We start from the raw sequence: 11069 nt of genomic DNA, 5'->3' as shown, positions 1-11069 counted from the left end.
AATGGGTGAGGAGGTGAGGGGATTAAGAGGCACAAATGGATTGTTACTGAGTAGCCATGGGGATGTAAAGTACAGTATAGGAAGTGGAGTAGCTAAAGATTTTATACATATGACCCATGGACATGAACAATGGTGGGGGGATGGTCTGAGGGAGTACGGGGTGCTGGGTGGAGGGGAGGCACGGTAGAAAAAATTGGGACAACTGTAATAGCATAATCAATAAAACAATAAAAAAAAAACAAAAAATAAACACGAAGGGCTCTTTTGGAACGACAGAATAAATGAGTTTCATACTTACCAAAATAAATAAATAATAAAATAAATCAACTTGGGCCTAACACTGGCCTTTCCACTAGGAAAAAGAAATCAGTAAAAGTCATGGTTTTGATGAGCTACTGACATATTTAATACATGAAAATAAATACATGATTATTGAAATAAAGTTGGCCCATGCCCCACCCAGATCCTCGTGTCCTGCTGCGGCCCCCACGCCGTGCCCGGGAAAACCCCCGAGGCCTCCAGACCCCGCTGGAAACTCATCCCAAGCCAGGGGTTTGGCTTGAGTGGGGGGCGGGGGGGCAGGGAGGGACGCTCCAGGTTGGCAACCACACCTTTTACTCCTACTTGGCGGATAGACAATGTGTGAAGGGGGGAGGGCCCTCCCTGGGGGTGTCCCCGGGTTGGCACCGAGACAGCTTGTGGCTAGGACAGGCCCGGAACAGGCACCGCACATGGTGGCCCTCACAGCCACCAGAGGTTGTCAGGAGAGGGCGCGCCCCAGACCACCCTCGCTGAGTCTGCCTCCACGGGAGCTTCCCCAAAGCCTGCAGGTCTCCCCGGAAGCTCCCCACCTGTGCCGTCCTCTGAAACTGCGGTCCCTGCCGTGACCCCCTCCCCCCCCCAGGGGGAACCTGAGGAAAGGGCCAAGGAACTCACTTCTAAGCCCTGGCTGGCGTAGCTCAGTGGATTGAGTGCCAGCCTGTGAACCAAAGTGTTGCAGGTTCGATTCCCAGTCAGGGCACATGCCTGGGTTGCAGGCCACGGCCCCCAGCAACCTCGCACTGATGTTTCTCTCTCTCTTTCTCCCTCCGTTCCCTCTCTAAAAAGAAACTCACTTCCAAGGGGGCTTTGGTTTCTGGGTGGCCCCACCTCGTCGGGGGGTAGCTGGCACGGAAACACTGCCTGAGTGAGCCCTGGGGGTCACCAGGGGGCTCTGGAAGGTCACTCCCAGCGAGGAAGGCCTGGGATCCCGAGGCCCGTTGGTGTGGGGGCCACTGGCGGGTGGGCGGCCAGTGGCGGGGACAGCCAGGTGGGTGACGGAGTGGGAACGCTCCTGCCTCGCTGGGCGGGGAGAATCTAACGCGCCCCTGGACGACTGCCCACGGTGGGAGTCCGCCCCCGCCCTGGGCTCTGTCTTTGAGGGACCGGCTGGGTGAATGGCACGCAGAGGGGTCTCCCTGGGGTGGGGTGAGTGGCCCCTAGGGGTTGCCGGAGGTGTCCAGCAGAGGGCATGGAGTTTTGCAGCATCCCCCTTTGCCATCCAGGGGGCCTCCAGGCCGGCGCCCGCTGGTCGGGAGCCAAACAGTGACTCATCACAGTAAGACGGAGTGTGGCTGATCAGCCTGGCAAAGGGAAGAGAAACACAGTGAGCCCACAGAGGGAACAAACCCTACAACCTTAACCCCCACCAACCTACCCCACCCCTGCCAGGCACCTGAAAGGGCTACCTGTAGATCCCAGAAGTCCCTGTCCCCCAGCCTGGCACCCACAGTGAGGCCACAGCCCCCACATGTACCACTACCCTCCATCTGTTATTTTGTCCCTGCCAACCATCCAGTCCCCCCATTCCCTGGCATGTGTTCCAGGCCTGGTCATTTGCATATTTCACCCACATGACCCATTCTGTCCAATGAGAGTCTGACTTAGGACCTTTGCTAAACTACTGGATAGTTTTTCTGTCTCCTGGTCTTGCAAAGCTGGCACACGTAAGGACAGAACAGCTGGTGGCCACCTCCTCTGGAATAAGGGTGGGGAGCTGCTCGAAGATGAAGACAGAATCCCACCGACAGTCTGAGCCCCTGTTATATAAGGCCCAAGTTCCTTTTTCTGCTGAAACCAGTCCGGGGTAAGTTTTCTATCACTTGCAACCAAGAGTCCTAATTAACATAATATTAGTTTTTATAGCCATCATTTTTTCTACCAACCTCCCCTCTTCCTTTGTCCTAGCAGCCTTGTCAGCTGAAACCTTTGCAGTTCTATGGCCCGCCCTGACTTGAAATTTTTGAGTAATTACTGATGGCTTTTCCCACACACGCCCTGGACTCAGCCCGTCACATACGTCATCTCGTTATTTCTCACAGCGTCCGCAGGAGGGCGATATTCACAATCCCGTTTTACAGACAAGAACACCGAGGTATGGGGAGGGGGAAGCCCCGCAGCAAGAAGGACGGAAGGGACAAGATTCAGATCCAGCCTGGCTGCAGGACCCCAGCGCTCAATAGGGAAATCAGAAACACACACACACACGTCTCCAAGGCCTCTCTTCAGCAATTATCATGATGTTTTAATGACTCCCACAAGTATTCAAGGAAAACCTGTGAGGTCCATGGTTTCTGGCCAGGACTGAAAGTACTCAAATTTGCAAACTTCAAGTCTTTGGAAAGCCAACCTCTTGCTACTGAACTTTTTTTTTTAAGATTTTATTTATTTATTTTTAGAGAGGAAAGGGAGAGAGAGAGAAAGAGAGAGAGAGAGAGAGAGAGAGAGACATCAATGTGCCGTCGCTGGAGGCCATGGCCTGCAACCCAGGCATGCACCCTGACTGGGAATCGAACCTGCGATGCCTGGTTCACAGTCCATGCTCAATCCACTGAGCTATGCCAGCCACTGAACTTCTCAAACCGTATCTCACTGAAGCATGTCTGTCTGGTGCCACAGCCTTTCCTCAGTAACACCTCTCTACCTCTCGTTTGCCTTCTCACGCGGCACCCTCTGCTTGTCAGCATCCAGCACAAAGCCCCATCCTCCGGGAGGGCATGGCGTTCACTGTAACCTCCCTCGTCATGGACACCGTACTTCTGTTAACTTGGCCTCACATTTACAGGAGTGCTTTCTGCCACATTGTAGGTGTCACTGCTGCTGATGTCAGGGTGACCCTTGTCAGGCGGTGGCCCACAGACCCTGTCAGGAACATCACCCCCAGCCTGACATCATAGCAACAAGTCTTGCTTTTATCTCATTGAACTTTATCTCCTTAAATCAGGATCATTCCCTTTTCTGGACTCAAGGATGCCCCCTGCTGGCTCAGCATGGATCGTATATATGATTGGCTGGTTGTCAGGGACTGAATGTGTCCTTCCTAAAATGCAGGTCGAATTTTAGGGAGGGAATTAAGGTTCAGCGAGGTCACGGGGGTGGGCCCCTCTTTAAGAAGAGACACTAGGAGTTCACACACTCAACAGAGGAAAGGCCACGAGAGGACACAGGGTCAAGGTGGCCATCTGCAAGCCAAGGAGGGCTTTGGGAGGAACCAACCCCACTGGCACCTTGATCTTGGATTTCAAGTTTCCAGGACTGTGAGAAAACAGAATCTTGTTGTGAAGCCACTAAGTCTCTGGGATTTTGTTCTGGCAGCCACAATCGATCACCACACCAGTTTCCCGCGTCTCGGTCCAAACCCCTGATAAAGGAACCAGGAGCCCTGGGGCCCACCACCAGGCACCTCCTCCCAGGCTGATGTTCATCTGGAATAATCCAAATAATCTAAATCTAATCTATTTACTTTATAACCATTAGCACGAGCTTCTGTTTTTCTAACTTGTTCGTGAAAACGCAGCAAGAACCATTTTCAAAACGACTTGCTGAAACCTGCAACCACTGCATCGCTGGCATTTCATGAATCAACCACACTACAATCGTATGCAAATTGCTCTGTAATCTTGGGCCAATCCTGACCTCTCTGGGCCCCAGGAGCCACTCTGTGACATTGCAGGATGGGTATTCCACCATGGCAACCATCATCACTGCCCTTTATTCAGAGCTTTCTAAGTGTCAGCCAAGCACAGTACACACCTCACCTCATTTAATCCTCTCAATAATCCCACTAAATCCCATTTCCCATGCCAGGAAACTGCTGCTCAGGCAGGTCAAGGTGCTTGCCCAAGGTCACACAGCATGTGACCCGCACGGCTCTAGCAGCAACCTAGGTGGCTGCCCTGAATGCAGCAGGGTATCTGCTCATGCTGTTACCTGTACTTGTTCTTCTTCCTCGGTGTGAGGGTCGGGGTGCTGCCCCTGGAGGAAGTGGTCTCACAGCTCCCCGAAGCCCGGGAAGCCTCTTTGCCCATTCCTTTGGTTCTGTTGGCCTTCTCCACCCAGGGTGGGTCGAAGTCTGGCGGTGTGGGCCGGGTGCCTGAGGGGCTGCCAAACAAAGTCTCATCCACGTATGAGGCCCTGGCCTTGACCTGACAGCCGCCCCGGCAGCGGCGCTGGCGGTGAAGGGTCTGCATCCCACTGATGGCCACCTCCACCGGGGTCTTCATGCTGCCCATGGTCCCAGGTGACAGCAGGCATGCTCTGCCCACCAGGCCCTGCCTCCAGGGCTCCCTGCGAAAAGGGGGTCAGGGTACCAACCCTCTGTCATGGGCAGTGCCACCACAGAGAGACTGGTAGTCTCTTCTGTCTCCATCCCAAGGGCAAAGGGGTCAGGTTCTCCCTCAAGGAGTTCTCCTCAAAAGGGAACTGCCAGCCTCTGGGGATGTTTCAGAAATTTGTTCGACAATTTCTTTAGTTGTAAACAGTGATGGGAAGAGGGGTGCTACAGGCAAATGTTTAATGAACAGGCATTCTTAGCATACCGTGTGTGCCATATAAATATCGATAGAATGCTAGAGGCTGAAGCAGAGATGGGGCTTGTGTTCCTTTTGGCACCAACCACAAAATCTGGTCTAGGAAAGTCAAAGTCCCTGTACCCTGTGTGTATTTATGGGGCAGGAAATAATCAGTGTCAATCTCATGCCTACCTCCTGCGAAGGGCTTTAGAAACATTGTCTCATTTAATCCTCCCATCGGACATGTGAAGTAGCTTTACACCCATTGTACAGATGACAAAACGGAGGCTTCAAACGGTGACATCACACGTGTAAGTTACAGCTACAAAGCTAGAACAAAGGAAGAGGAATTTGAACCTGACAGGAGTCCAGAACTTGTGCACTTCACCATTCTACGACAGGGGATCAAGCCACCCCCCGCCCCCGCAACTGCCCCACATGCCCCGATCCCCAAGTCAATTTTCGGGCTGATGTCCTAGGACCCTGCATTCTTATTTGCTACCTGAGCATCTTGGCTCCCAGACGTCGGTCGCTGGCTGTAACCCTCAGTGCTCCCCCAACCAGGTCTGGACTCCTCTGGGAGGGTGCTCGGGCACCCGCGGCGCGCGGTGCATCCGTGATCCCAGTTTATCCGGAGCACGGAATCCCGGAGGCCAGGACCCTTGGCTGCTCAGGCCGTCGTGGGTCCCAGTCCGCAGCAGCGCGCGGACAGACTCACCTGGGACACCCAGGCCCTAGCGACGTGTGCCGCGCGCGCCCATCAAACAGCAACCAGCCAGCGTCGGGGCGGGGCGGCGCGGCGCGGCCGGAAACATTCGGGCGAGGGGGGGGGGCGCCAGATCCAGACTCCTCCAGAGTTCCCCAAAGCCTCGCAGAGGGGCCTCTCCCACAAGTCAGAGGAGTGTGTGTACTCACTCCATGCCTCCTGGGGCTGCAGAGGGGCAGGGAGAGGAGTCGGGGCTGCGTGGACGCGTCTCCCCCCACCCCCGGCCGCGCAGTGGTACAGCCTCGTAGGCTCCGCCCCTTCCCGTTTTCGCTCGCCGGGTCCGCATGGCAGTCGGAAAGCGCCCGGCGGCCAGACCGCGGTCGGGACCTGCCATGGCCCAGCGGAAGAAAAAGAAGGGGCTTAAGAGGCGCCGGGGCGCAGCCTCCCAGGCCCTCAGTAGCGACTCGGAGGACGGCGAGTTTGAGATCCAGGCGGAAGATGACACCCGGGCTCAGAAGGTAGGAGCGTGGCGCCCGCACACAGGTTGGCGCCTGAGCCCTGGCTCCGTGCGGCCCTCCCCCGACCCCCCCGCGACCTCAGTTTCCCCACTACCGAGGGTGGGGAGAAGATAGCTGGCAGGGGTCGGGGGCACGATCGCCGGTCTGAGTGTGTGTCTCGGGGCCCATCTTGCCCAGGGTCTTGACGGCCCAAGCCACTGAGCTCCAGAGCCTGGGCCCTGCGCGTCTTCCTGGCCGGCTTTTGGTTGAGCGCTCCTCATTGGCTACCTCGTATTCAGGGGGCGGGTCTAGTTCTAATCGCCCAATGAAAAGTGCGGGTGCTGAAGCTCGGACTTTGAGAGTTTAGGGGATTATTGAGAGATTGAATTAAGGGGAGTCTGGATCTCGTAGCTTGGGGCGGCGATGCCTCCAAACCTCTGGGAAACTAAGTAATACATTAAACTTGGATTTGTGGACCCTTTCCAGGCTCGGTGCGGAGAGCTTTAGGAGCCTTATCATTTAATCCTCACACCAACCCCGTGAGCTAAGTATCATCACCCCATTTTCCAGAGGAGGAAAACTGAGGCCTAGATTGGCAAAGGAACTTGACCAAGACCTCACAGGTTGTGAGTGAGAGAGCTAGGATTCAAACCCAGGACTGTCTTGTGCCAGGGCCTGTGCTATGTCCACTATTGAGTGCCAACTGTATGCAAACGGGGAGGGAGGTCTGTGCCCAGCGTGCCTGGCGCAGAGCAGCTCTGGGTAAGTAGATGAATGGGTGGTGTTTATTTGAAGGGGGGGTCTGCACTCCTCCAAGGCAGGGACCGGACTCCATCCCACTGTTTCCCCGGCCTGGCGGGTGCCTGGCACGCGGTAGTGCTCTGTAAACGTGGACAAACTGCTGGAGATAATGAACAGGAGACCAGAGTGCTAAGCGGTGGCCGAAGGGGAGCCGGTGCATGTGGACCAGACCAAGGGCTTTGCCCTGGCTCCTCCCTGTCCTTAATGGAATAATGGAGAAGCTGCTTAACCTGTCTGAGCCGCACCGTAGACGGCAGAGGTGTCCTTTGTGAAGAAGGCTCATGATTAGAAGGGCCTCCCAGACTGTGGAGAAGATTAAACGACATGCTTCTATATTCTACTCATTCGGTGTAATGCCGGGCACTCACGTGTTCCAGGCACCTTGTTGTTATGTGTCTGGAGCAGGGCCTGGCAGGCATTTCCTGTAGGGACCGGATGGTGGATAGTTTAGTCTTTGCGGGGCCTGTAAGGTCACTGTCTTCTTCATCTTGTTTTTGGCGGTCTTTTAGTAAAGCGCATGCACTGTGCGAGACAGGCTGTAGCTCCGACCTAGATGGGGTAGTGGACCTTGGAGAGTCACCGTGGACAGAACATAGATTCTAATTCTCCACTGGCTGTCTGTGTGATCTTGGGCAGGGCACGTCACTTCTCTGTGCCTCAGTTTCCTTCTCTGTAAGATGGACAAGATAATAGCACCCACTTCCCAGGGTTGTCGTAAGGATGAAATGGAGTAACTTAATGAATGCTCAGCAGCACTTAGGTTAGAGTAAGAGCCATGTACTTTCTTGTCATTACTGTGACTCAGTGGTCCATACATGTTATTTCTGAGTGGACAGGGACAGCTCTGTAGGCTGAGAAGGCTCCCCAGAGGAGGCGTCTGGGTTAGACTTAGCTGTGCCAGGACACGCTGGTGGGCAGAGGAGAGGCAGGCACAGGAGAGACCAGAGTTGGGTGGGGGCGATGGGTCAGAAAGGGGGTTGAGGAGGGGGGCAGGTCGGCTTGGAGAAATCTAGTACCTCGCACGCTGTAGATGTTGTGATCGGCTCTCTGGAGCTTTTCATTTCAAGGGCTTTGAATGACAGGCCGGGAGGATGATGATGGTGGTGATGATAATGGTATCATCACCATTTATGCACTGGGCACTGTGTGAGCCCCACATTTCTCTCAGCCTTCACAACACCCTCTGAAGCGCAGGCCCTTGGCGTCCATTTCCCCGATGTGGGAACCCAGACTCAGGGACGATTAAGTCTGTCGTGTGAGGTCTCCCAGCTGGTGAGTGACAGAGTTGGGACTGAAACCCAGGCAGCCTGGTGGCAGAGCCCACTCTCTGCATCGCTGTCCTGTGATCTGGCAGGAGTGTCATCAGCTCGAATGGGGAGCAGGCTGACACCTGGACAGCTCCACACCCCCTCCGCCCCCCCGCTGCCTCCAGGGGTCTGATGGGGCTGCCTCTCTATTCCTCTCTCCCAGCCAGGACCCAGCAGACCCCTGCCCACCTTCCCTACCTCGGAGTGCACCTCGGATGTGGAGCCGGACACACGGGAGATGGTGCGGGCCCAGAACAAGAAGAAGAAGAAGTCAGGAGGCTTCCAGTCCATGGGTGGGTGAATCAGGCGCCCAGGGAGTGGGAGGAGCAGCAGCAGGGGGCCATCGTGCCCTCTGACCTCTGCCCTGGGCCCCAGCACAGTACGGCTCTGCCCTACTGTGGTAGGTGCTGGGTAGACTGAGGCAGCAGGCGACAGGCCTGACACCGTGAGAAAGCAGCTGGAGCTGGACACAGGGCCTCGCTGGTGGGCAGCAGGTGTTTGGGGAGGTTCTGCGGGACATGGCATTTCAGAACGGGGTGGGAGAAGATGCCGTAGTCGGGCAGGACTGGGATACCTGGCTAGATGGCAATGAGGCTGGACTCTCTTGCCAGCTCTTTACAAATCAGTAGCATCTGGAGCAAAGGGTTAACTGTTATGAACATTTTTTAATGTTAGAAAGGATAAGAAGGACTTTCTAAGTGTGACCCGAGAGCTGTTGGACTTTTTTCAGTTAGACGTGTGTACGGCAAAAAACACTGTAAACTAAGTTGAAGTTTATTTGCAACCTATGGGACAAAGGGTGACTGTGCCTAATATGCAAAGAGCTTTCAGGAATCAATAAGAATAAGACAGGCACCCCGACAGAGACTTGGGTGAACACCGTGGACAGTCAGCTCACAAGGAATCAGTCTAGACAGCCGGTCACCACATTGAAGATGCACTAAAAACCTATCAAAAAAATCAAAGAAAAAGAGCAAATGCAAACATTTACGTGGAGCTCTTTTTGCCTTTGTGAATCACAAGGATAATTGACCAAAAAGCAGCTACAGAAACACACGGTACCGTCCTGTCTCGGGCCTCCCTCTGTCCTCCCCTCTCCACGAGCCCAGGTCACCTGCTGTCTCTCCAGAGGCCACTCCTCCCTCTCATAGGACCACATGCCTCATCTGTCCACACCCTGTTTGCACGTGTCCTGGGCCCTTGCGCACGACCCCTTTTTCTTCTAGTTACGCATTTCAAACATATACATAGAAAATAGCGGACAGTGAGTCTCTACCTGCCCCTCAGCAGCGTCCACTGTTTTCAGCCCGACTTCAGCCACGCCTCACCCACGTGTCCCCGGCATCCTGGAGGGTTCGGAAGCCGGTCTCCCTGGCTTCCTTATCCAGATACTCCCCTCCTTGTATCCCGAAATACCTTCTGCTTCCTCAGAGAGAGGCAGGACCTCGCACGCCTGAACCAACCCCACAGTTCCCGGTGTTGCCCAGACCCCTGGTCGTCTCGTGGCATTGAGAGTGTGTTCGAGGCAGAATCCCCCCAAGGCTATGTCCCGCCATCCGTAGATTTGTCTCTTAAGTTTCCGTTGGTCTATTGGTTTTGCTCTGTCGCTTTTCTTTCCGTGCTATGTATTTGACGACCTAAGAGCCGTTTGCCCTGTGCTACTGCTGCACAGGAGTGTGGTATGTGTGTCGTGGGGGCTCCCCGGAACCCCAGTCACTCCCCTGTCTTTCCCAGGCTTGAGCTACGCGGTGTTCAAAGGCATCATGAAGAAGGGCTATAAGGTGCCCACACCCATCCAGAGGAAGGTATGCGGCGGGGAGGGCTGGTGGGGCTGGGGGGAAGGGAGGAGCAACTCGGCTCTTCTCTCCGCCTCTTGGTGGACACCCCTTTGCATCAGCTGTCACACCTGTTGTCCCTCTTACCCGGAAACCCCACAAGCTTGCCTGTTGCACAGGTGGGGGAAGCTGGGCCCGGCAGAGAGGAGATTCGACCCTGGGCCTCTTCGCCACTTACGGCTGGTCACCACCGAGCCCCTGCGCGGGCAGGTCGCAGGCCCCTTGTCATCTCCTGGGGCTTGTGACTGGCGTCCTCAGACATTTAGCTGGGAGGGAGGCATTCCTCGGGGTCCCAAGGAGGAAGAGCAGTCAGGGAGGTAGAGTCTGGCCTAAGCTGCAGGTGGGTGTTCAAAGAGTAGACAGATTTGGGGGCGGTGAGCTGCTTGTCCCCGGAGGTGTGCAAACAAGCTTCCGCAAGAACGGGATCCCATCTTCCCATCCGCCGAGGTCCCCTGGGTCACCCATTCCCCGGGGACTGGAAGCTCTGGATCCCGTGGTGTTTGGGTGCGGGAGCTGACCCGCCCCTCCCCCGCTGGCCCCTCTGCAGACCATCCCGGTGATCCTGGACGGCAGGGACGTGGTGGCCATGGCCCGGACGGGCAGCGGCAAGACGGCCTGCTTCCTCATCCCCATGTTCGAGCGGCTCAAGGCCCGCAGCGCGCAGACCGGGGCCCGCGCCCTCGTTCTCTCGCCCACCCGCGAGCTGGCCCTGCAGACCATGAAGTTCACCAAGGAGGTGTGTCCAGGCCGGGGGTTGGGGGTGGGCAGTCTGAGCTGGGACCAGGGGAGAGGCCTGAGCGGGCCGAGGCATCTGCCCCTCACCCCCTCTCAATCTTTCTCTCCCCACAGCTGGGCAAGTTCACCGGCCTCAAGACTGCCCTGATCCTGGGCGGGGACAAGTAAGAGCCCCTCACCCCTGGCCACGGCCACCCACACCCCTACACCCTGCTCCCCCCCCACCCCCCCGTGCGAGCCCACCCGGTGCCTCCAGGGCATCAGCAGCGGGGGAGCCCGTGTGCGCTGTACCAACAACAGCAAGTTCTCGGCCCATTTCAGAAAAGGCTAACCAGGGAGACTGGCAGTAAAAGAAGGAA

At 56.0% G+C, this 11069-nt stretch overlaps 2 protein-coding genes across 4 annotated transcripts in view; one reads left to right on the top strand and one right to left on the bottom strand.

Moving 5' to 3' along the window:
- Positions 1-382: 382 nt before the first annotated feature.
- Positions 383-5819, bottom strand: RITA1 (RBPJ interacting and tubulin associated 1). 3 transcript variants are annotated; one of them, XM_028528260.2, is made up of 4 exons: positions 5332-5819; positions 5022-5159; positions 4249-4605; positions 383-1622 (listed from the first exon to the last, which is right to left on the bottom strand). In XM_028528260.2, the coding sequence occupies exons 3-4, from the start codon at positions 4548-4550 to the stop codon at positions 1112-1114; spliced, it is 813 nt and encodes a 270-aa protein (XP_028384061.1). In that variant the 5' UTR covers positions 4551-4605; positions 5022-5159; positions 5332-5819; the 3' UTR covers positions 383-1111. The 3 variants fall into 3 exon arrangements, with proteins under 3 accessions (XP_028384061.1, XP_035870513.1, XP_035870512.1); XM_036014620.1 differs by having other exon boundaries at positions 1108-1622; positions 4249-4601; positions 5018-5159; XM_036014619.1 differs by lacking the exon at positions 5022-5159 and having other exon boundaries at positions 1108-1622.
- Positions 5820-5838: 19 nt separating this feature from the next.
- Positions 5839-11069, top strand: part of DDX54 (DEAD-box helicase 54) — a 17157-nt gene continuing 11926 nt past the window's right edge. The window contains exons 1-5 of the mRNA XM_036014618.1: positions 5839-6053; positions 8304-8433; positions 9875-9945; positions 10523-10711; positions 10825-10874. Of these exons, the coding sequence (XP_035870511.1) occupies positions 5880-6053; positions 8304-8433; positions 9875-9945; positions 10523-10711; positions 10825-10874 (614 nt within the window). The 5' untranslated portion in view covers positions 5839-5879. The remainder of the gene's footprint in view (positions 6054-8303; positions 8434-9874; positions 9946-10522; positions 10712-10824; positions 10875-11069) is intronic.

Source organism: Phyllostomus discolor, chromosome 13 (genome assembly GCF_004126475.2).
Source record: "Phyllostomus discolor isolate MPI-MPIP mPhyDis1 chromosome 13, mPhyDis1.pri.v3, whole genome shotgun sequence".
Classification (NCBI taxonomy): domain Eukaryota; kingdom Metazoa; phylum Chordata; class Mammalia; order Chiroptera; family Phyllostomidae; genus Phyllostomus; species Phyllostomus discolor.
This window is presented reverse-complemented; position numbering and strand designations above follow the sequence as displayed.

Bases quoted from the DNA above. Each gene is read 5' to 3' on its own strand.
- RITA1 (XM_036014619.1), bottom strand. The intron at 1,623-4,248 runs GTAACAGCATGA...TCCCTTTGCCAG, and splicing joins AGGAAGAAGAACAAGTACAG to GCTGATCAGCCACACTCCGT.